At 47.4% G+C, this 25,411-nt stretch overlaps 1 protein-coding gene across 1 annotated transcript; it reads left to right on the forward strand.

The window, feature by feature from the left end:
- Nucleotides 1-2,255: 2,255 nt before the first annotated feature.
- Nucleotides 2,256-23,997, forward strand: POU2AF1 (POU class 2 homeobox associating factor 1). Its single transcript, XM_007114474.1, has 5 exons — nt 2,256-2,391; nt 19,940-20,070; nt 20,552-20,594; nt 20,679-20,944; nt 23,626-23,997. The coding sequence occupies exons 1-5, from the start codon at nt 2,376-2,378 to the stop codon at nt 23,938-23,940; spliced, it is 771 nt and encodes a 256-aa protein (XP_007114536.1). The 5' UTR covers nt 2,256-2,375; the 3' UTR covers nt 23,941-23,997.
- The last annotated feature ends 1,414 nt before the right edge of the window (nt 23,998-25,411 follow it).

The raw sequence follows: 25,411 nt of genomic DNA on the forward strand, positions 1-25,411 counted from the left end.
GAACTTGTGTCTTACACCCAGCTTATCACCTAGTAGCCCTGTGATACTGGGCAAATTAAATTTCCTAAGCATTTGTTTGTTCTTCTGAACAATATGAGTAGAAGTTTTCTCATAGAGCTGTGGTGACGAGATAATATAGTTAAGGCTCCACATGGAGCTTGGTGCATAATAAGTTGTTAATATTACTTCATGGAAATCATTATGCTAGGCCTGTGAGGAGACACAAAGATGAATAAGAAAAAAGTTCTTAATTTCATGGAACGTGGAGAGAATAAGACAGATGCCCAAACTACAGAGCAATGTGAGAGAGGACCACTGAGGTCACATATCCTCCTAAGAAGCCTGCGAGACATTCAGAGGACTGCTTCTTCATTTTATAAACAAGGAAACTGAGACTCAGAAGGGTTATGTGACTTGGTTAAGGGAACATAGCTAGTGAGTGCCAGAGCCTTGTTGGGAACCCACGTCTCCTATGATGGAGCCAGGCCTGATGGATGTGTCCCTGTTTCCGTGGATACACTTCAGTGTGGCCCAAGGCCTTGTAGCACTGCTACCTGCGAGGCCACTGACTGGAGCCTCCATGTCCTAAAGCCCAGAGGCTTTGTGTTGAGGGCTCATAACTCAGCCAGGAGATAGACTTTGTTTTTTGAGTGAGTTTGGTTGGTTTATGTGGCTGGTTTATGTGGACAACATTTCTTCTCAAGACCTGCTTTCAAACTAACAACCTATTAGAGACAGTAATTCATTAAATTCATCACTTCATTTGAATGAACTTTTACTGAGAGACAGATATGCTCCAGGTCCTTTGTTGGCACTGGGGAGACAAAGATGAAACCTCCTTGCAGAGCCTACAGAGGCATGCAACAATTTACTGCCACATAACAAACAGACAAAGTGCTCCAGGACCTGAGGAAAGAGGGATGGATATTTTCTGGATGAGGAGGTTTGGTGGGCCAGAACATTTTCCCCTGGAAGGATCCTGAAAAATGAGGAGATGATTTTTGGGTGAGGAACTGGAGAACAGGAACCGAGAGAGGACAACAGTGTCAAAGGCAGGAGCTGCACCGGGGCAGAGTGGTGCTTAGAAGGCACTGGGGACCAGTGGCAGGGGTGGGCACAAGTGGGCCATGAGCCTGGGAAGGTAGACAAGGATTAGATTGCCAGCGGCCTTCTATGCCTCCAGCTCTGTGGCCGAAGGGACCAGGTGAAGGCTTTTTAAGCTGGAGAATGGCATGATTCGATCTAGGTTGTGTGAGACGGCTCTGAGGCGCTGTGGAGGGCAGAGCAGCAAGGCCCCAGACTGGCCGGAGGGGCCCAAGTCAGGTGGTCTTGACACCAGACTGATGGGGTCATTAGGGCCTGAGCATGTGGACTTCAGGTACCCAGTGGCAGAAGGCAACCAAACTGGGAAGAAGTCCATGGCCTAACACCCCAAACACTATCAGAGGGTGAACCCCATTACTTTTCTGCCGAGTCACTTCATATGGACAGGTGGTGCTGGCTAGGAGGGAGGCTCCTTCACATCACGTCTGCAAGTTCTCTTCGAGTACCCAGCTCCAGTTAAAGAGCCCGGGCATCTTCTATCTGCGCTGAGGGAGCTGGCCTCTTTCTCCGTGGGCATGTGGACCATCAGAACCCGTGTTCCCCCTATTTAAGCATGATTAGGCCTGGCCATTTTGGTGGTAGCTGGGGGACAAGGGGAAGGGCTAACGTGGTTCAAAATGGAATACACAGAAAAGCAATATTAAAAGAACGAGGAGGTTGTGTAGTGAGGCTTGAAGAGTCTACAGGTGTTTCCTCCTGTGTTGAGAACCAGTGTCCCCTGGGAATCGCATTTCCCGTCGAGCAGGGCCCAGGGCGGACTGAGCGCTGCCGACACCCCGGTGGTAGAGAGGCCTGAATGGGCGCCACAGAAAACCCAGAGCTTTGCAGGGGGTCTTAGGGCCCATCGCAGCGCGGAGGGGGGCACGACTGGACACACGCGCACGGAGTTCACACTCACGCACACTTGCCCACGCCCCGCGCACCCTGGCACCCCGTGGGGTTGCGTCCCGCGGCCCACGGCCTCCTGGGCCGGCTCGCTGTGCAGATCCAGCCGGCTGGCCGCGAGCATGGCGGGGTGGGCCGCCGGTGGGCCCGTAAGCGCGCGCAGGGGGGTGACGGGCGCCCCGCTGGAGAAGAGGGGCGGCGGCGGCGCCCGGGGTGGGAGGATGTGATGACGCTGTGCCCCCGCCGCGGGAACTCAGGCCTTTAAAAGCCGAGGAAACAGCCTTGAGCAGGCGGTGGCTCCACTGGAGGCAAGCACACCCGGGTCTCACATTAAAGAAGCCAAACTGTCTGCTTCAAAGAGAAAAGGCAACATCCTGTCGCAGGCCATGCTCTGGCAAAAACGTAAGTGGTTTGGCCGTGGCTGTAGGAGCCGAGTCAGCGAGGGAGGGCCTGGGCTTCGCCAGGCATCCGGGAGCCGGGGAGGTGCGAGGCGGGGTGGGGGGACCGGTAGCGGGGTCCCGGTCCCCAGCCGGGGAGCAGGAGGGGCGAGGTGGGTGAGATGGAGCCGGGTGGAGAAACCCACCTGTCAGAGGTGATGCTGATTTTCCAGGCTGGAGGGGAACGAACTAGTGTTCCAAGGTGGGACAGCTCATCCTGTCTCCGCTGCCCGCATGAATCACTGTGGTGAAGAAAGGGCAGCTGATGATTCACAAAACACAATTTGGAGGGGAAAGCGTGGAGCTCTTTACCAGAGTGGCTTTACTTTTATAAAACAGCTACTCTTTAGCCTGTGGTTCAGTTCCGTGGGCCTGTTTCTCTCTGAGTTACTGAGCTTTCTGCCAAAGGCACGATGTATCTCTGTGACTGCATCGGGACGATGTGGAAACTTGGCTTGTCAAGCCTGTCCTCACCTGCTTTGCTGTCTTTCTCCTGTCATTCTTCTTCCCCTCTTGTGGCAAGGCGCGGGTTTACCTCTAACCTTAATGTTTATCCCTGGAGTTGGATGGAACATCTGTGAACTTTATTTTCCATATGTGGGACTGAACAGAGACTCATGTTATTAATAATTGAAATCACACAGAGATTATCAACAACATTCCTTTCTCAGAAAAACAAAGTCAGCTCAATGGCCTCATGAGAGTTGAACCTTCCTGGGGCTCAGTTCTGTACTTCCTCAAGAAAGAAGTAGTACCAAAAAATTTCTCTGTCTTTTCAAAGGTGCTTAGGTCTTTAAAAATGCCTTTTAATGAATTCAGGTACACCCTACCTCAGGCAAACTTAATACAAGAGAAACTAGATTTACAGAGAAAGATACATTAGGGAGTGTTTATTTATTTTACAAAAGATATTCTAATGGAGACCTTACGGTTCTGAAAATATACCATCATTGATTAAGTCATAACTTACAGTCACTTATCAGCAGTTCATTGTTTCCTTTATTTCTTGTGTAAATTCTCTGCACCTGAGCTTGTTAATGTGTAATGTGAAGGAACGATTTCAAAATTTCTCAGATTGTGAAGTCTCATCATTGTTCGATGTTGGCAAGATGCAATTTTTTTCTTCAATGAAAGAAGTGAATTCTAACTTGCATTTGAGAGTTATGGAATCCTTCCAAGGTAACTAGGGATATTCTAGTATGAGTGGTGGCCACCGCTCCCAGGAGCAGGATAGAGCAAGACCCTCCCCTGCGGGGGCAAAGGCAGCCGACCCTGTGGGAGTGCATTAATGGTGGTAGGTGGGCATTAACGTCCCCACTGGGAGCTGCTGAGCGTCCATATGCCCCGACCCCGACACTTAGAGCTCGATCTGTGGATTTTATGTGAGCCCCTGGAGGGACTTCTGCCTTTATTCCTACCTACTCAGAGAAAGTCACTTTCTTCTTTTTTTAATCCTCAGATTTCTTATATGTAAAATGGGGTAAAAATGATACCCACTCCACAGAGATACCCTTAGTAAGATGAGATGCCACTGAGATGATGTTGATTGCTCTGGTTCTGCTTCAGTGCCTGAGTTATGGGTTGCTTCCTTGCACTCATGAGCTGCCATATTTCCCCCTCTTTGTTACACACTACATTTTTTCTTCTTTAGCTCCACCTAAGAGATTAACAATTTTTTTTCAAGGGGATGCTAGAGGCATGTTTCCTGCTCCCTCCCTGGAGGTCAGTCAGGTGCAGCAAAACTCCATCCCCAGGGAGACCACGTTGTAAATTCGTCAGTGGAAAAACTGGGGTGAACGATTCTACCTGTTCAGATGCACATAATCAAAATTCTTTTTAATTGCTCTTTGGCACCTTAAAGGAAATTAGGAAAGGCCCTGGGCACTGGACCCATCCCCTTACCCTAAGTGAGGCCCTTGTCTAAGGCACTGAGGGCACATGGGTGACTAAACCCTGTGGGAAAACCAGTAAAAACAGGGCAGCATTGTCAGCCCACTTAGAATCACCTGATGGAAGGTCAGAATTTGAAATCAGGCACCAAGAGCGCTGAAAAGGCACTTTCTTTTTTCAGAAAACACCCTTGAGGCCTGAGCTGAAATGACTGTACTATGGGGTTCTGGAAAGGGTTAAGAAAACATTTACTTTGTAGATGTTGCCTCCTCCCTACCCGGCCCATGACCCCTGTTTGTGGACTAAATGTGAACATGGGCTTTGGTTCAGATCAGCTCAGAACTGTGGGCACACAGAGGTAGAAATCTTCAAGTCACAACCATGAATTTGAGATTTGCTTGACAGGCCAGTTGGACAAAGAAGTCATGCTCCCTGCAGATCCACCCACAGCCACCACCACCCCGCCCCCCCCCACAACCAGGTTCTGCACTTGGTCCAGCAGGTGCCGCGTAAATGTGAAGAACTGACATCCACCCCAGCAAGAAGCCCTTGTTAAGGCCAACTAGTAACGGTGCCGTAGAAATAGCAGGCACGATGGAGTGAGACAGGCCTGGGTTTGAAAGTTGGCTCTGCAGCTTAATTATTTAACCTTTTCTCATTCTTACAAATCTGGAAAACAGGGGTTCTAATGCCTGCCTTACAAGGTTTTTGTCAGAACTAAAGTAGAGAATGGGGAAAGTGTCATCATGTCTCCTGAGAATTAATGACAGTGGTAAGAGAGCACCTTCCCTCCTGGGACGGCTATGCCAAATCCTTTCTAATCATTTCCCACACTTTGATTAGCATAGTTAAAAAGGCACATCAAAATATTTTTGAACGATAGGACCTTACATACAGTTTTCCAAGGGTCTAAATCAGAGGTCTGCCAACTATGACCTGAGTGCCAAATCAGTCCCACCGCCTGTTTTCATAAATAAAAATTGATTGGGACATGGCCATGTCTATTCATTTACATATTGTCTAGGGCTGCTTCTGCTACAATGGAAGAGTTGAGTAGGTGCCACAGAGACCATATGGCCTGCAAACAATATTACTATCTGACGTTTTACAGACAAAGTTTGCCAACCTCTGGTTTAAGATGATTTGGGTAGTACTTAGGATGTTTATTTTCCTAAGTTACTGGGTATCATGGGCTTGCACGATGCCAGCACCAATGGGAGACAAAGCTTGCAGTCAACTGATTACATGATTTACACAATGCCGAAATTTGACTTGGTTGACTTCTTCCTTAAAAGCAGTGGAACTGTGTATAATAAACTCAACACCACTTGTTAGAAAATGAATGAATTGAACAACTGCTTTTTATTGTTATTTATGTTAGAGAAAGATCTACGTGATAACAGAAGGCCTGCTTGACTGATTTTCTTTGAATTGACTGCTTGTCTTGATGCCCCATAGATTTGGTCTTGGTGTTTCTTTGCTGTAGTGCTCAAGGAGGCATCTTAAGAACAGGAAATACTTATTATCAAATTATTATGGCATGAATGTTTACTTTCAGACAACTTGAACCGAGCAGAGGTTCACCAAATAGATAAATTAAGGTCTCAAAATTCTCACTGACATAGAACTCTATACTTTCTCCAAGCTTCCACTAAATAGCCAACTTTTTGAGGACAGTTAAAGATAAGAAAAGCTTGTAATATACATATAATTTTTGGAACTCTATCTCCTGCATAAATTCAGATGAACTTACAACAAGAAGTAATTTCGGTCAGTGGACTGCTTCTAATAATTCTAGTCTGTGTTATAACCTTTGCTTACTTAATAAGCCTAATAAACACCTTTACTTCTTACCAAGTTTATCTATTGATGCAGTGATTCTTGTTGATTAGGACAATTAGGATCCAAAAGATATTCATGAATTCACATGCACAGGGGGAGGTGAAATATGTGACACTCATCTACTAAGCACACAGATTAATCGGTAAAAGAGCTGATGATTTTCAAGGTGGACACTTTACTTCTTCTCCCTATATTAACTAAATGAAAAACCAACCTTGTCCCCCTCTACAGCCCAAAAGTTTATGAGTCAGAGGTTTTGAAAGCTCTCTTCTGATTCAAAGCTGCAAATCTGTTCTGTTGTGAGGAACAAAAAAGGATCAGGGTTGTCCACACTTATTAGCTAAATATCTGGACATTTAATTCACTTTCTCATTACAAAGTAAAGATATTAGGTTTTTGTCCTTCTGACTTCTTTCTAAAGTGGCTTGTTTCCCACTAAATGAAGATGTCCACCAATTTCTCACTTTGAGCCAAAGAAACCAGGGTTGGCTAATTGATTATGATCATTAACATATTTTTCAGCTTTATGAAATACTTAGTAACATTGTGGCTTTCTCATTTTTGTAGAGAAACTGCTTGATAGAGTGGGCCTGCCTGGGATGGAGAGGCTTCCTCTGAAACCCTCTTGTCCTGGTTGTGTGATGCTAAGACAAAGCATTACTCTTGCAGGCAGGAAACATGGATTCTACTTTCCAACCTCTGGGTAATTAGGTGTGGGGCCTTAGGCAAGCCACGTAACCACTGTGGGTCTCAAGTGCTCCAGCTGTAAAATGGGACTTCTGTTTTCCTGGCTGAGGACAAGGAGACCGGACTTGACTGAAATCCTTTTCCACCTCGAGTTGCTGAGTCTTCATGAGTGCTTATAAAAAATAAATACATATTTTCAGATGCATCCCAGGTGATTCTAATGTGCAGTAGAGGTGAGAACTGTTGACCTGGAGGCTGAAATTGATGGCTTATTGTATACTTTTGGACATTGCACCACTATGAGCAGAACATGTTCAATCCTTTTCATAGGGATAAATATCAGCTACGGCATGTTGAGTGCTTCTCTGGTGCCATGCAGCATACCAGATGTTCTGTTGGATCAGTTTGGATTGCATTTGGTGGTTATTGAAGAGACTAGAAAATACATGGATTTAAATAAATAAGACAGTGGTATAGTTTCTCTCACACAGAAAAGTCCATAGGAGTCTGCAGGGGCTGTATGGAGGCTCTAAGTGCCAACAGTGTCCCAGGCTATTTCTGTCTTTCTGGTCTGAGGTCCTTGGCATGTGGCCTTTGTCCTCAAGTGTGCTTCATAGTTGCACTGTAGCTCCAACCATCACATCTGTGTTTCAGACAGTGAAGAAGAAGAAAAGGGAAAGGCAAAAAAATCATGCTTCTCTATCATGGCAACTCCCCACCAACACACAACTTCTGCTGACATCTAATGGCCACTCCTATCTGCAAGGGAGAATAGTGTAATTGTTTAGCTCGGCACCTTGCCAACTTTCCAAAATGTCGGGGTTGACAGTAAGGAAGGAGAGGGCAGATGTTGGGTGTGGCAACCGCCAGTCTTTGCCACACTTTGAATGTATTATCTCATTTAATCCTCATAAAAATTCCATGAGGTAGATTCTGTTTTAAGCTCTATTTCATAGATGAGAAAACTGAAGCTTAAAGATGAGGTTAGTAACTCACCCTGAGTGCTGTCTCTCTAAGCTGTCCTGTCTCTCTACCATGGTGCCCGTCTCACTCACAGGGCTTAGGAGGATGCTCTTGGTAGAAGCACAGGCCTTCCATGTTAGATAAAGGACCAGTGACAAAATGAAGTACACCAGCTGGCAGATGTCTGTTCATACTTTGGAAACATTTTTGGTGCATGTGTTTCAGCTTGCTTATTGAAGGAAATGAAGTTTTTGCTTTCCTGCTATACCTCCTTCACTGGGCTCTTTGCAGATACTTTAGCTGAAATGGAGGGTTCAAAGGGGAGGGAAGGCCCTAGAATTGCCCCAAAATAACATAGCCTGTCTGTTTTCTTGGGAGCCCTGTGTGGCAGCCTGTGCTGGGAGCCAAGCCTTTTGCCTTCTTGGCACTTCCTTCATTCTGAACTGTCTAATTCAGACTCAGCACTCAGCCTGAGTCTTGGAAGACTCAGGCTCTCCCTTCACGTGTGTGTGTATGTGTGTGTGTTTGTGTGTGTGTGTGTGTGTGTGTGTAATGAGGTGTGCAAAGCAAGGTAGAGGCGATTATTTTGAATTAGAGAGTGACGGCTCTGTTCTTTCTCTCCCTTCAGCGGTTTAAAGCTCAGCCTCTGGGGCAGGCAGATCTGAGTTTGAATCCTAGATTTATGCCTCACTGGTTGTATGAAGCCGGCAAATCCCTTTGCCTCACTTTGCTGCCATTTCCTTGTATGTACAAGGGGAATGCAGTTCTTCATAGGGTTGTGGTAAGTGTTTACTACTGTGCTTGGCATTAAGTCAACACTCAATAGCTATTAGTTACTATTATTATGTTCCTGTTCTCGCTCACTCTACCTCTGAGGACAAAGTTTATGCAGCTAAGCCTAGATTACAGTTTGTATGGCCTCTGAGTTCTGCCTTTCTTGTGAAATAGCAGGATGCATATTTCCAGTCTTGTAACTCATGGTGGTGTTAGTGATCAGGGCTTACACGGATGGTTAAGCTGGCCATCCTGTGACCAGACTTGGAACCTGGACCACAGTTTCCTACCAGCCTCATAAGGTGGGATGGTGGAAGGCTTGTATTGACTGGCAAACTTGTGTTTGTTTTTTAAATTCACAAGATTGGACTTGAGGTGTTGTAATCTAGCTTGAAGTATGCAAGAAATAGAACAAATGATACTGAAAACTGAAACAGCAATGTGCTGCCTCCTTTTCTTAGTAATGGTTTCATTAGTATCACTTTCTGGGAAGAGCAGGTAGCCAAAGAATTACAAACCAGAGTCATACTCAGACCAGGTGTTGGGACCAAAAAGGATTTGACTACACTTAAGAAAGATGAATTACTTTTTAATTCTCTAGAAAGAATCATAAATTTAATTGGAAGAGGAGTAGAAAGATTGCTATAACCTTCCAGGACTGAGAAATGCTGGGAAGACAGAAGAGAAAGGAAAAAGGGAGGCAAGAGAGTTGAAGATAGAAACAAGTTTTAATGCTGGATGAAAGCAACACCAACTTAGGAAAGAAGGGTATAGAAGGAAAATCAACCATCCATTTATCATCGCATGCAAGCATGCATCCATCCAATAATGGAATTATTTCCAGCTAGGGAAATCAACCAATGAAGTAAATCCCTTCAGCAGGAGGGAGAGGAAAATGGAATCAGGGATGGTGTCATGGAGCACATATATGGCTTCAAATGTGGATCCTCAAGAATAAATGGTAATCAGCCTTCTTGCTTAGATTCAGGGGAAGGAAGAGCGTCTTAGGATGTAAAATATTATCATTGGGAAGAAAATCCAACTCTATCTATCTAGGCTGGTGTCTAAAACATTTTTGTCACAACCCCCTTTATTCAAACCAAATCTGGTACAAAAGTAAAAATGGAGCACTTTTGGGAGGCTCTTGGAGCTCTGATTGCTCATTCACCTCCAGACTCCCCTGCTTCCTTCTCTTTCTTGGCAAAAAATTCCCTTTATAGGCACCTTTACTCTATTCCAGAGTTTTTGATTACAGCCTGACAATCCTGACCTGGACCAGTCCTCTACTCCTTAGCAAGAACTCTGATACCTGGTCACAGATCCTTGGTTTAAATACTTCCAGGGTAAGGACCTAGAGAAAAGTGAGTCACTGTGAAGCATGTTGTATTGGTTTCCATGAAGCTTTGAGACTGTGAAAGTCGTGTTTTCAGTCTACATAGGTATCTTGTGAATAAGGAAGGGGGTACATTCCTCAAAGATTGACCTAGTGACGTCTTTCCCAGGCTTCCTGTTCTAACTTCTTCAGTGTCCTTCACAAGGGATTTCCCCCACATCATAAGGCCATTGGTTAGTAAACCAGAGACTTAACAAAAGAGCTCCTTTTGACTGGCAGTTACATCTCACATCATGAATCAATTATTAGGGCTGGCTTCACTTACGTAGGCTGTACCCAGGCCACCATGAGCCTTGAGTCTTGGGCACTTGGGTCTGACCCCAAATATATAGCTGATGCTGGGTCTGAAGAGTCCTTCCTCCAAGGAAGTGTTCCCTACCTGAGGGTCTCAGGAAAATTTTATTTATTTGATAAGAGTCTTTGGTCTTGGAAATCCTAAACTAGATATTGCTTAAATCAAGGAACAAACAACTGAATGTCCTCAGTTCCTAACCACAGGTTTTTCCTGTTCTAGATCATACTGGCAATTAGATTTAGGCTTTGTAACTTAGTCTAAAGAGGGAAGATGTATCTGTCTCCTGTGCTTCATCTCCTCATTCTGGTGCTGCCTTTCTGTAGAATTTGGGTGGGAACCCTGGGGTGGTTCACTCCCTGATGTGGTCTCGTGCTCTCAGTGTAGGTCCCTTCTTCCCCCATTTTGATCCCTGTTGCTCTAGATAAAGCTGAGGCAATACCCAATATGTCAGCCAGAAGTCTGTCTTGCTCTATAGCTGATGAAACTTCCCTCTTTGACCACTGAAGAGCCCTTCCTCATACACTGCCATGTTTGCATCCCGTATGTGATATATGCTCCTAGGTTTCTAGCCCTTTGAAGATGTATCCATGACTATGGCCTCAGTCATGGATGCGTCCCTGTCCTTTTGGAGATACACACAGGTTCCTGGAGGGGCTACATCTTACTCTGTCTGCCACTCAAAACTCTCCAAGGTACTCCTTCCTGGAGTTGTCCTTTAAAAAGTCAAATCCGCCACAAACCTAATCCTCTGGTGGCTTTGGAAGAAAGAAGTCCTGCTTGGCTCATGGTATCTTTACGACAGGTCAGTGCCAGGATTTTGATGTCTTCTCTCCAGGCTTGCTCTGTTTGCATGTGAGGTCTTTGACCAGTCCCTCTGCAGCATCACTGGCCTCCCTGTCTCCTAAACAGGGCCATCCTGCTGCTGGGGACATAGGCCCAAGTACCTGAGGGATGACTTCCAGGAATACAAGGAAGGCAGACAGGCTTTGCTGGAGGAAGAAGGCCCTGGGTATATTGAGGATAGAGACATTCAGTATCAGGATGCAGCAGGATGAGGGCAAGTTAGGGTCACTGTACCAAGGCTACTTCTCTGATGAGTGATAGACCACAGATTTTTGGCTGGGAACAAAGGAGAAACAGCCATCTCTTGAAAACCTATTACATGCTACGTGTTTGGTTAATTTCATACAATCCTCATGATAACCCCATGAGATGGAGATCATTATTCTCATTTAACAAATGGAGAAACTGAGGCACACACAATTTAAATTATTTGCCAAGGGTCACATAGTGATAAGCTGTGTAGTAGGCTTTCCAAACTAGATCTGCTTCGGTTCCAAACAACACAACATCACTTTCAATGCCAAGGATTTTAGGGTTGCATTAGATGCTTCTTCCCTTCCTAATTAAAATAAATGCACCATTAGAAAGAGGTGGTCTCTGACTTCACTGCGAGTAATTGTAGCCTGACTCAAAAGCCCCTGCAATTATGAATCTCAGAAAGTTAGATTTGAGACTCAGCCTAGAACTTCTGAAGGCAGCTGCTTTCCATCTTGGAATCTGAATTCCTAGGACTGGTCTTCCCCTAGTGGGCTAATCAGCCAAGATAGGATAAGTGAAACATCTTTGGGGTTTATCCAGGGTCCCTAGGCTGAGGAAGGATCCTGAACTTCTGGGGCTCCTTTGTTACATCTTGGGCAAGGCTTCCATTCATGGTGTGGGCTGAACCTGACCCCAGAGCCATCTCCCTGCACTGGAGACAGAACAGTCGAGCCTCATGCACTCTTCTCTTTATACAGCCCCTGGAGGCTGGGGCCCCTGGCTTGCTGCTCATTCAAGCCCAACTGAATCAAGCGAGGCTTGGACTTGACATGCTACAGAAAGGCTTTCCCACCCAATTTACACTAGGTTGTAGTTTACTTTTTTTAAAATGTAGGCCAACAAAGAAATCCCATATACATGTAAATTTAGGTTTTTATTATTAAAAACCTAATTAGGTTATTATTCAATCAAATAATAATTATTATCATAATAATTCAATTATGAGGCAGATGCAGCTCTGTCACCATTTGTAATTCTAGGTTTGCTTGTGTAATTATTTGATTAAATCTATATTCCCTACTAGACTAGACAGTAAGCTCCATGATGGCAGGGGCATGGTTTCCTCCGCTCTGTTCACAGAATGCACTGCCAGGGGTCTCCTACTGTTGACCCCACCCTGGGACATGGTATCTGAGACGGGAGCTCTTTCTGCTCTGGTGACCCCAGTTTCTGTAAAAGGCAGGCAGATGCAGCTGGTTTCTCAGGTGGACCTATCCGCTGTCATTTCAGTCGAAAAATACCAAAAATAAAACTTTGCGGGGAATTGTGTGGGTCTCTCAGTTCTCGCCACTCCTCATGTGAGCAGACTGCTGGTAAGCTTCTCATGGACTTTTCTCTCCCTCCTCGGCAGGGAGACGCCCTCTCTTGCGGGAATTGGCAGTCAAGGGAGACTGGATTAGGGTGGTGCGAGCCCAGACTCCCAGCCTGGAGGGAGGAGGGTTAGAACTGAGCAGGGGACCATTCAGTGGCCCACCTCCAGTGTCCCCCAGAGAAATAAATGGGATTTGCCAGGGCAGAGAGGAAGCAGGATGTGGGGCAGAAGCGGACTGCACTTGGAATCAGAGGTCCTGGGTTTAGTTGACGACCCTGCTGTTTACAAGCACAGTCCTCAGGCAAATCACTTAAAATCTCTGAGCATCACTTTCCTCATCAGTGAAAAGGAGGGTAAGAAGAAGACCTCCCCTGCCTATTTCAGAAGTTGTGGTGAGTCTTCACGTGAAATCATTTGTGTCAAATTCTCTGTGAGCCACAGAACATCATGCAAAGGGGAATGTGGTGATTTCTGAGTTCCTGGGAGTTAAGATCATGACCAGGAATCACACAGACCTTTGGCAGCCATGCATTCCACATACCTGCATCTCCACAGAAAAGAGGTCTCACACTGACACTGTCTCTGGGAGTAGGGAGCAGTATCCAAGAGCCTTCCGTGCTCCTCTTGTTCTGTGGGAGGGTTGGGGGGAGGATGGATGTGTGGTGTGAGTGGTGCTGAGGGCTCTGGGGGAGGGACACCTTAGCAGTAGTGCCTGTGAGGGAAAAGTCTGAAGGCTCTGGCACTAGAGGCCTTGTGGCAGAGTCTACCCAAGGTCATGGGGTGGGACATCCAAAACTTTTGGGACAAGCCAGGTAATACTGAGCTGCAGAGTAGGACATTCAGGTAGGAGCCTGGTGGGTAAACAGGCTCTCTACTTAAGCCTAACATAATTTGGGAGGAGTGTTATCACCCTGGGTGTTCATTCCACGCCGGCTGTGGCTTCCTTTAAGTAGGGATTACTCAGCCTCTAGACTCCTTTGGAGTTCTGTGGTTCTAAGACTGAACAACCCTCTGAAGTCCCCCCAGATGTACCTTAGGCACTTCTCCTGCCTCCTCTTTATCAAGGTGTTCCCTTTAGGTCCTTTTGGCCTGGCCAGGTCTGGGGAAGTCCTAAGTGACTGTGGCCCTCGTTTAGCTTTCCCAGCGACCTGCCTATGGTTGATCAGTGAGCTCTGTGGGGGCTGATGGGGATATGCCTCTTAGAATGGGGACACAGGGAGGGGAATGCCTACTGTTCCCTTCCTTTCTGTGACCAGACCAGAGAGGATGGGCTCAGCCGCCATCTTTGAGATCTCCTGATGGAGACATCCTACTCTACACATGAAGTTGTCAAGACTTACTCTTGATTGGCTGACCAGTAGCCTTCAAGCAACATGAAACCCTAATTCAGTTGAGGTTCGACTTTCCCATATCTTCTGTATACCTTTAAAGCCACCCTTTTTGTCCGTCTATCTTTTTCTCCTCTTCCCTGTTATGCAGATTGCTAGAATATGTGAGTGACACTTTAATATTTCCGGGCTGCAAGGTCCTCCTCAGTTCAAACATTAGTGAATAGAAAACCTAAATTTACATGTATATGAGATTTCTTTGTTGGCCTGCATTAAAAAAAAAGTAAACTACAATCTAGTGTAAATTGGGTGGGAAAGCCTTTCTGTAGCATGTAAAGTCCAATCTTTGGCCAAAGCCCAAGTTCTTTCTTCCTGTTTGGGAAAAAATCAGCCATTGTCCATGAATGCAAAGAACAAATTTTAAAACTTTGACTCAGACCTTCACCAAGAACACTTGCAGTAGTGTTTCAATTAAGGATATGAATAATCCTTCAGCTGAAAGGAGCTAAACTTTCCTGGGAGTCCTCATCTGTCTTAGGTCAAGAACACAAGCAACCTTGTTTACATTAAAGTGAAAAGTGTCAGCAACTTTTGTGACTTTGTTTTCAGTTAGAAGCTAGGACAAGTTTGTTAGCCCTAGGCTTGAATTCCTATTGTTCAATTATTTGTTTTTGGTTTTGCTGTAAGTAACGAGAATATTATTGTATTTCTCCTTAGTGGGTCTTTTTTATTTTTTAAAATACTACTGAAGGTTCAGCAGCAAAAGTGAATCATATGTACTGTGGTTATTTGGACTGATCAATAATGTGTTATGTGTCCTTCTGGGCTAGGAAAGCTTTGTCTTTCAGAATGGCCTCGTGTGGCTGCATCCTCACGTTTCAACTAGTCAGTTGTAAATGGGAAGCGCTTTCAACGAGCTAGATTGTCAGGATGGGTGGGATGGGTTCCTCTTCCTGGTTCCCTGATGATGGAAATGTAGGCTTACCATGGATCCCACCTTAGATTCTAAACTTTAGAGCAGCAATCCTGACTGGTGTCCAACTCACTGCCTGGCCCTGGTGGCTCATGGGAAATCTGTAACAGGACAATGGCTGGGAGAAGAGTATTCTTTCAAGAATATATTGGAGGCTGTTCTAGGTACCGCCTGCCTGAAGAGGGCTCTCTTAAAGCTGCCCTGAGGAGATGCCTGGGTGTTGGCTCCACTAGGACCTACCTCCTTAGCCTAGCTTTCTCATTGTGATGTGAACATGGTTTGCATGGGGTCATTAAATAAACAAGTGCTGGCAGTTTTGCATATTTCCTTGGTGATGTTTATTATACCTCATCAAAGGACTGAGGGCCATGTTTATTTAAACCTGTAGAATCCTGTGATCCCGAAGCTTGGTGCAAAGCAAGCTCAGGGCCCACATGCAGCCAGAGTGCTGTCTCAGGTGACCCTTCGGCTTGAATCTGTCATGGTCTGTGCTTTCCAGTGGAACAGCAGCTGCAGGACTCTTATTTTTGTGATGTGAATGAAGCATGTCCGGGTATGCGGCAGGGGGAACTGAAATAGCCTCTGCTGACTTTTTATACCTTCAGATTTTTTCATTGCTCATTTTGGAAAAGGGAAGCCCTCACTGGGGCCAAATTCATAGGTTTTTCTGTAAATGAGTGTTGTTTTTTTTCCCAAACAACATTGGTGACTGACTTGCCGTGGTGGAAAGGTAATATGGCTGAACTTCTCAGACTGATAAAGGAGATTCCCAATGAGGGTCAAGAGGCTTCTGTTTAGGTGGAAAGATTTTTCTCAGTGCTGGATACTTGGATGCCCACAGGGGACTTAGAGGACCTTCAAACCACAGGATAAATTGTGAGAAAGCTTCAGGCTTTGAAAGCGTGCTGCATGGAGCTGCAATTCGACCAGTGCTATGAAAATCTCTGGTCAACTCTACTTTGGGAAATTGGACTTTCATCTTTCTCTGCTTGTGTATTACTATTTTGGTCTCCTGTTTTATTTTCCTTGGCTCTTCTTTTATTTAGTATTATTATTTGAAGAAATTATTTTAATAATCTTAAATTTTTCTTTTAAATATTTTAGTTTAGTTTTTTTATTCAGGGATCCAGAAGACCCAAGGCAAAGCAATCATGACTGCAGACAAGCTTCTTTTCCTCTTCCAAATTTGTATTTGTGGGCTCATTTCTCATGCTAGCAGCAGTAGGGAGTCCAGTGTTTACTGTGGAATTAGAAATGTTTATCGCTGCTTCACAAAGGTTGGTGTGAAAGGCACCAACTGCAAGTTTTCACCTTGCAAATACACTTGGCCGTTGGGGTCCTGTGGAAATTGTCTTGAGGCTTCAGATTTTGATATTTCATGGGCACTTTGCAAAGACACTATCAGAAGTGCCCTCACTCTTGCCTACTCACCTGGCAGCGGTCACAGGATTCCTTGGCAGCTGGCTGGGGACTCCTGGGTGGGCAGTCAGGAGGTCCTTGGGAGCTGTAGGAGTTTCATGACTGCAATAGGAAGAGGTGGGGACTTTGAAACTGTTCTCCATATGGTGGTTGTTCCAGGGCACACCTGTTGACACTGTGGGTTCCAAGGAAGTCCAGACATCAGAGGGTGATGACCTCTGCTCACAGCACCTCCCCAAGCCCTCTTTGTTCATTGATTCAAAAACAACAGGAGGCAGGAAGCTCTCACTTGCCAAGAAGCTGGAAGTGCCCAGCTGTCCCCTTTGCAGCCAAGTGGTCCATGTGTCCACTTCCCAGGGGGGAGTGGGATTGGAAGTCCTCTGGACCCTTCCCCAGAAGTGTACATGCAAATCAGAGGGGCATGAGCCTACCGTATACCTGTCTTTGATCTGGTCTGAGATGTGTGCATTTGTGATGGAGCCCTTCTTGTCCCCCAACTGAATTAAGAGTGTGATCACCATGCTCAGACCCCCAAATAACCCTGTCCCTTGGGTTTCTTCCAAATGCACAAGGCCTCAGGCTGCATTTTATGCCTAAGAATAGCTGGAAACCCAACCGGAGACAAGTGTAGGTTGAGTGATACGGGTGTGAACAAAAGCTGGTGTAGTTGTGGGTGACCCTTGAGAATGAGTGAACAGAGTGTGGGAGGGCAGGGGCCCTTGTTCTCTGCCATGTCAGGCCATACCTGGGGTCTCTGGTCACCCCTGGGCATCACCCATCATAAGGGGAAGTGGCAAATGAACTTGTGGAGGAGTGAAGCAGCCAGAAGGAAGGTTAGAGGGATTCAAAACATGTCGTTAAGAAATAGCTGAAGGAATGGAATGTTCGTTCAGACTCTACAGGGGACCTGGAGGTCTGTCTTCAGATGCTGGGAAGGGATACTACTACTAATACTAATGATGATATTAGCTCACATTTTTTCAGTGCTTCCTCAGTGTAAGCTCTATTCTAAGCATTTACATGTAATTCTCAAATTATCTTACCGGGTATATACCATTACGATCCTCATTCTGTAGATGAAAAAGCTATAAATGGATTATGAATTGTGAGTTTCATTAGAAGGTAATGCCAGGAAAAGTGGTGCTTGTCACCATGAGGCAGGTCCAGTGGGAGGAAGAGCTTTCTGACATTTGCACTCTCCAGAGGAAGGTAAACATGGGTGGAGGAAGGGGAAGGAAAATAACGTGTGTTGAACATCGACCGCATGCTGGACGTGGCTTTGGGAGCTTCCCGTGTGTTATTTCAGTTAATCCTCACAAGAACCGTGTGAGACAGGAACTATTATCCCTATTTTACAGATGAGGAAACTGAGGCTTAGGGATGTAAAATAAATCAACTGACACCTTTCCACCAGAAACTGACAGCCCAGGTATCTTGAGCTCTTAAGTCCATTGTCACTGCTGTTTAAACAAAGATGATGGTGCACAGGTGGTCCCAGGGCGCAGGTACCAGTCTGGTTCTCTCTGCTGTACACTCCTGCTTCAGCCTGAATTTCACAGGTTGTAACTGTTTTGTTGCTTGCCTGTCCCACTAGACTGTGAGATGCGTGTGGGCAGTGGCCACATCTATCTTGCTCAGTGCTGTGTTCCTAGTGCCCGTTGATATTTGAAAGAATGAACGAATTACCAGTAGAGATCCCTTGTTATGACAGGGGAAGTTAGAAAGAGGATGTTTAATCTCCTCTTGGGATGTTAGAGGGAGATCAGGGATGCATTAGCAGTGGTTCTAATCCCAGCAGAGCTTCAGAATCACCTGAGGGATTTTTATAAATATAGATTCGTAAGTCCACATCAGACCCCTGGAATCAGACACTCCAGGAGCAGGGCCAGGGTATCTGTATTTTGCATCACTCCCTGGTCACTTCTGCTACTTGGCCAGGTTAGGAAGCCCCCATAAATGCATCTGAGGGTGGGGGTTCTCTGACTCTCACGTGTTCCTGGGGCTCTTGGGCAACACTTCTCTCTTCTCCCTCTTCTCTGCCTGGGCTTCCAGGCCAGGCCATGTGTGTGCCTGGAGCATGGATGGAGGTCTGGTGCTGGTCAGGCTTGGGGTCTTATCAGGTGGGTATTTACTGAGCAAAGTTTAGTTAGGGCAGCACTGCGGATCCGGCTTTAATAGATACCCAGGCTTCCGGGCTTTTGATTCAGAGCTCAGGTCCCTGGGCCCTTATCAGTGGATGATAATGGACTCCCATGTGAGTTGTAAGGCCCAGTGCTACTTGCCTTTCTTGGCTGACCCAGGCCTGCCCTCCAAGGGCCCAAAGCCTCCGGCTGTGGGCCATCTGGGAGGGCAGATTGTCACTGCCCAGCCATGGCTGCTTTGGACTTCTTCTGCCAGGGAGGGCCCTGTGTTCCAACTCATGGTGCTTTGGTTTCCTGGCATCGATGGCAAAAGGCAGATGGAAACTTCTCTCAGAGGCAAGGCTGGATACTCTCTGGCCCCAATGGATCACCATTGGGTATTTGTCCAGGGAGACACAGAGAACCTGGGAAGCATTCACTGCAGCCCATTCTAAAGTTCCAGGAGAGGTGAAGGGAAGATGAACGGCAGCACATTTTGAATAATCATCCAACCAATTACTCAACAAATAACTTACTGAGCTTATTATGGACATGCTACTTGGGATGATATAGAGAAATAAGGTATAATATTTCACCTTGAGAAGTTTATAACCTAGCTAGGGGCATAAGAAATTTACCCCAAAAAGAATGACTAATTATTACATAGCAGACTACAAATTTATTGAATGCTTACTCTGTACCTGATTTTATACTTAGCATGTATTATGCTTCCCATTTACTATGTCAGTGACTCCTTACGACACTCCTTTGATAAGAAACTGCAGGTTAAGAGGCACAGAGAGGTTTAGTAACTCACCCAGGATCACACAGCTAGAAAGTGGCAGGGGCAGGTTTTGAGGCATCTGACTCAGAGTCCCTGCTCTTATGCCATCCTCTGCTGCCCCCTGTGATGAATACTAACCTGTCTGGAAGTGTTGAAGAGGTTGTAGGATGAAGCAAATTCTGTGGGCTCTCTGGTCAGCTAGGAGGCTTGCAGTAGTAGTCTTGGGTCAGGAAGAATCCAGACGTCGAGAAAAGTGAGAGGGAATCCTGACCATGGGAAACTGCAAGTAGAGATGAGGAGGGGAGACATTCAAGGGAGGTGGAGAGGAGTCTTAGGTAGACCTTCTGGCTGGAGTCAGGCTTTCCATAGTGGTTAGTGTACAAAGAAGTTGGGAAAATGGGTTGAAATCACCCGGTGGTGCTCGGGCCTTAATTCTCTGGGTGCAGGGGAGCCGTAGAAGGTTTGGGGAGAGAGGAGTGATAATACTGGGAGAAATACCCTAGGAAGTCTCGTGTGGTCCTGCACGTTCAGGCACAACTTTGGTGAGCAGGCAGACGCTTGAGGAGAGGGGGCACATTGGGGTTCGGCCTGTCTGCGAAGGGACACGAGTACCTGTGATGCTCTCTTCACAGCCACAGCTCCAGAGCAAGCCCCGGCCCCACCCCGGCCGTACCAGGGCGTGCGGGTGAAGGAGCCAGTGAAGGAGCTGCTGCGGAGGAAACGTGGCCATGCCAGCAGCGGGCCGCCAGTGGCACCGACCGCGGTGAGGGGGCCGCTGTGGCCAGTGTGTGTGTGTGTGTAGGGGGCTGGGGGTGGTCAGGTGGCGGTGTATGTCCCGCTCCACGGGATACTCCTCGAGGGCACGGAGGCTGCACGTTGCCCTGGTGTGGCTGCCAGAGAATGGGCCCAGGTAGAAGTGCCTTGAAGTGGGATGAGGAATATGGACCAGCTGGCTTGGTCCGCTGAACAGCAGGTGTCTCACACGTCCTGATGTGAGTTGAGGGCTCCCCCTGGGATGTTGATGAAGCCAGTTCCCTCAGTGCACAGGCTTCTTGCTAAATGGGAACACCGATCCCTCGAAAGTATAGGTGGTGATGGTTGGGACATGGTGCTTAGTTCTAACAAGGAAGGTTCTTGCGCCCCACCTGATACTCTCCTGCCCTGGGGCCCTCTGGGCGAGCTCCCTGCAGAGGGCCAGTGGGAGATGGCTGAACTCTGATCCCGGTCTTCCTTCTCCCCTCTAGGTGGTGCTGCCCCATCAGCCCCTGGCGACCTACACCACAGTAGGTAAGAGCTCCCCACAGCCCTGGCCTCCTCCCTGCCCCTCATCTGGGTGACACCTGAAACTCTGTAACTTCCTCCTTCCCACAGGTCCTTCCTGCCTTGACATGGAGGTCTCTGCTTCCACAGTGACGGAGGAGGGGGCCCTGTGTGCCGGCTGGCTCTCCCAGCCCGCCCCGGCCACCCTCCAGCCCCTGGCCCCATGGGCACCCTATACGGAGTATGTGTCACATGAGGCTGTCAGCTGCCCCTACTCAGCTGACATGTATGTGCAGCCCGTGTGCCCCAGCTACACGGTTGTGGGACCCTCCTCGGTGCTGACCTACGCCTCCCAGCCGCTCATCACCAATGTCACGGTACGTCACACAAAGGCCTTTCTATACCCACCCATGCTGAGGGCACCCTTTTAGAACTGGGGCTGACTTCCAGACCCCTGACCGTCCTTGCTGTTGATTCCCAGGATAATCCCATCATCTAAGTCCACCCCATCCTCCAGGAAGGCCTACTTACATTCCCAGTGACTTCAAATATATTTCATAGAAAAGGCTTATGGCCTCCTTTGCCATGCTTTGTGGTCCTCGGGGTTGGCACGTCCTCCTGCCTCTCTGTCCTAAGTCTCCCCTGCTGCCCCATATGCAGTGAGTCTCGGTGATGAGTCTAAATTTTTATTGAATGGTGATACTTGTGTGGGGTCTCTTGCCAGAGCCAGCCTCTCCTTCCTACTCAGATTATTTAGGGGGTGATTGTTCACCCAATAAGGGGATTTACTAGAACATTTTTAGGCTGAGCAACAGGTGACACAATTTTTCAGAAAACTGTACTTTTGATGGAGTCAGACCCACCTGCAGGGTAATTTTTTGAGTTCCACCTCTAGTGTCAGATTGCCTGGGTTCAAATCTCTGCCCCTTCACTCATTAGCTATGTGATCCTGAGCTTGGTGACTTAATGCTCTGAGTCTCAGTGTCCTCATCTGTAAAATGGGTTGATGTCAGGATCAATGACATGATGCACGTAGAGGGCTTAGAACACTTCCTGGGCTCAGCATAGTTCCTAGCATACGGGAAACACCCGATAGATGCTAGTTATTATGATCATCGGCAAGTTGGCCAACAATACTAACCAAGGGCCGTCTTCAAGTGCCAGATAGGAAAGGAAGTGCTTGCTCCCCCAGGAATGGAGGAAGGAAGAGAAACAGTTTTATGTGAATGATGCCTATTTGACCAAAGGAATGGGAATCCTCCAAGTGTTCAGAGGAGAAAAGACCTGTGGTTACAACTACATCCAGCTCCAGTCCAAGGAAAACTGTGGGAGGTAGAACGGGGGCCTCATGAGTCACTGCAGAACCACCCTTGATGATGGAACTTGCTTTGGTTCCCCAAATCCTCTCTGTTTACCTCAAGGTCCAATGTCACCTTGATGCTCCTTCCCCTCAAGCACCCTCCAGGCACAGGCTGCAGGAGCCCTCCCACTCCATGCCCACCTGGCTACTCAGCAAACCAGTTGTGGGGCCTGAATGATGGTGGATGGGAAAGAGTTAATTCAACACCTCTCCCAGGCAGCTCATTTCCATATCAGAGGCCTGGGGTGGGGGTGGGGAGTGGTAGACCCAATGGTTTCCCAACCATTTCAGGACCAAGCATTCCTTTCATTATTTATCCTTTCATCAATCTCACCTCTTGCTTTGAAAGGTTCTGTGTAACAAACAAACTATATTTATTAAGAAATAATTTATTTGTTTTGCCATTTTGTAAATTAACTCTTCAAAGCTGGTTAGAGCTGCCAATCAGCACTCCAGATCAGCAGGAGATAAGACCTGTTATGATGACAGGTTGATGTAATTCTATCCCTGAGCCAAGAAACCTGCAGTCGCAGTTGACCTGCGCAGGTTTATGACTCAAAACTGTAGGATTTGTTTGGATTTTTGAAATACTAGAAATAACAAGGCTTTGTTGGGAGGCTGGAAGTCCTCTGAGACCCTTTCCAGCTCTAACATTCTATAGAAAAACATCCTAAAGCCTTGCTACTCAAACTGTGGTCCCTGGACTAGCTGCACTGGCGTCACCTGGGATCCAATTAGACATGCAGTATCCAGGCCTGACCAGACCTCCTGTACCAGAATCTGCATTGCAACATGGTCCCAGGAGATTATAATAAGCTCTTCCCTGAGTTACTCTAATAGTTTGCTCCCAAGAAACAGTGGCAACTGGAGGAGCTATGACAGAGAAGGGAGTGTGGTAGGGGGAGGTTTTGGCCTCTCACACACACATCTTTCCATGCAAAGACCTTCCTCCCCCACCTGCTTCCTCAGCAGTGGAAGATAGTAAGAATCCAGGCCCTGGCTTTGCAGGCTTAAGCTGGGATTCGTAGGGTGGCTGCTGTGTAGGTGAAAGATGTTGTTTACAGAGGACCTGGGAGAATGGACCTGACCTTTGGAGGTCCCTGGGATGGCCACAGGGGGCCCAGCTAAGAGGCAGCGGAGGGTGAGGTAGTGGAGGGCTAGTGGAGCTGAGTCCAAGGGGTCCTTAAAACGCCAAAGCTGCTGTGTGGAGCCTGGACAGTCTCTGTGTCTGGGCACAGCAGTGGCTGCTTTGGCATATAGCTGCTATGCCGCGTGACGGGCTTATTGTTTAACATGCTGTGTTTTCATTGATTTTAAGATGCACGCCTCCCCCCTCCTCACACATATGTTAATATCTCTGAAATCGGGATGCGTTTTATATTCAGTGAAATCTGGAAAAGCGTCTCTAATTCGCTCAGCCCTATGATGTCAGTCCTTCGTGTAATCTATTTTACAGACGCTTCAGATGGGGAAGTAGCATGAGCGAGGACTTATAGCTAGTGAGTGACAGGGTAAGGGGTGCGGAAGTTTGTCTGGCTTCTCCCTTGGGGAAGCCTTTGAGCAGGGGGAGACGGAGACCTCTGGAGTGAGACGGCAGGAAAGGGCTGAGGTGAGGGAAACAGAGATCCCCATGAGGACCAGGGTGGGCAGTGGATATACCCCAGGGCTGCTAACCAACCAGTGTCTCCCCCATCACAGACGAGAAGTGCTGCCACACCCACAGTGGGACCCCAGCTGGAGGGCCCAGAGCACCAGGCACCTCTCACCTATTTCCCGTGGCCTCAGCCCTTGTCCACGCTGCCCACCTCCACCCTGCAGTACCAGCCTCCAGCCCCAGCCCTGCCGGGGCCCCAGTTTGTCCAGCTCCCTATCTCTATCCCGGAGCCAGTCCTTCAGGACGTGGAAGACCCCAGGAGAGCCATCAGTTCCCTGACCATCGATAAGCTGCTTTTGGAGGAAGAGGATAGCGATACCTATGCGCTCAACCACACGCTTTCCGTGGAAGGCTTTTAGGGCTGGCTCCCACCTGAGCATCCTGTCCCCTGAACCTGGGATTTGAAAATGAGCCTGGAATTGAGCCTCAGATTCATATCTGTTTGGAGTTTCATAACTACAAAATACAGTTTCTACCCCAAACTAGAATTGTAAACCAGACTTCTTCCCTCCCTCCCTCCCTCCCTTCCTCCCTTCCTCCCTTCCTCTCTTTCTTACTCTCCCTTTCTTATTTCTTTTTCCATTTCTGTTTCCTTTTGGGAGGGAATTATAGGGATTTTAAAGAGAATATTTGATGCCAAGGGTTGCCTAATCGGTGGCCCAGGGTTTTCATTTCTGCCACGTTTCCTTCCTGGAGAAGGCCCCTCTCTCCAATGCCCACTGCTTCATGGGAGCAGCAGCCCTGCTGAGCCATCTTCAGGCAGTGATGCCCTGTGCTCTGTCACTTTGAGATTGATGGGGTGCCCTGTGAGAAGACCGGCCCTGCCAGCATCTCCAAGGGCAGAACCAATGCCAGAGGCCCTGAGCTGTCAGTTCCCACAGTTGCTCCTTTGTTTCCTGTTCTCAGCTTTGGCCAGATTTACAGTCTTGACAGCAGGGTCTCAAGGCCTGGGGCTCAGCGAGGTGGTGGGTGGAGGGTGGGGGGGAAAGGGAACATCAGAGTGTGTAGGGGCTGGGTCAGAGGGACAAAGGAGGGATGGGGGCATGGAGTGTGTACGTGGGGGGAGGGGCGAGCAGGAGGGCTGTGTACGTGGGGGGAGGGGCGAGCAGGAGGGCTGAGGAATGGTTTTCTTTAGATTACTTGGTTATTAAGAAGGGGAATAAATTTAAGAAAAATATGGCTTTAATAGGTGGTTTTGCTGCTCTCCTTGAGGATGCTTTCAAGGAGAGCCGAGCTTTGGTAAACAGGATGATGGGATGTGTCTGACTGTATCTTTCCATGTCCAGACCCTCTTTGGGGCTATGTGCAGGCCAAGACCCACTGAGGCCCAGGGGTGACTGAGACCTGGTTGAGTGTGGCCACATGTGCTTCCTTAGTGTCTTAAGCCTCCGTGGGCCACGCTTCTGTGGAGCCAAGACCTCCTCCCCAAGTACCATCCTTCCTGGGGGTTCTAGGGCCTCAGCCAGAAGGACCATTAGGTTTCATTTCAATTTTTATTTTTATTTTTTTTGCTGGAGAAACATCAGATTTGCAGGGGCCTCAGCACAGTTGTCACCAGGGGTGCACAGCTCCTGACGGTGGCTATGTCCTTTGGGAACTAGCACATCTGTCTGCTAAGGACACCACTGTCACAGTTAGGCAGATGCATTCGTTGGAGGACTCCGCATAGAAGTAATGGACTTTTCTGGGAAGTGACCCTTCCTTTGGTATATATATTGCCATTTTAAATAAAGACTTTGGAGAAAAATTGCCTTTTTTTGGATTTTTCTGCTTTGGGTTTATTTTGACCCAAATTTCTGGTATCTGCCTAAAATCCCCAAACAGATATCT

This window comes from Physeter macrocephalus, chromosome 16 (assembly GCF_002837175.3).
Source record: "Physeter macrocephalus isolate SW-GA chromosome 16, ASM283717v5, whole genome shotgun sequence".
Taxonomy (NCBI): domain Eukaryota; kingdom Metazoa; phylum Chordata; class Mammalia; order Artiodactyla; family Physeteridae; genus Physeter; species Physeter macrocephalus.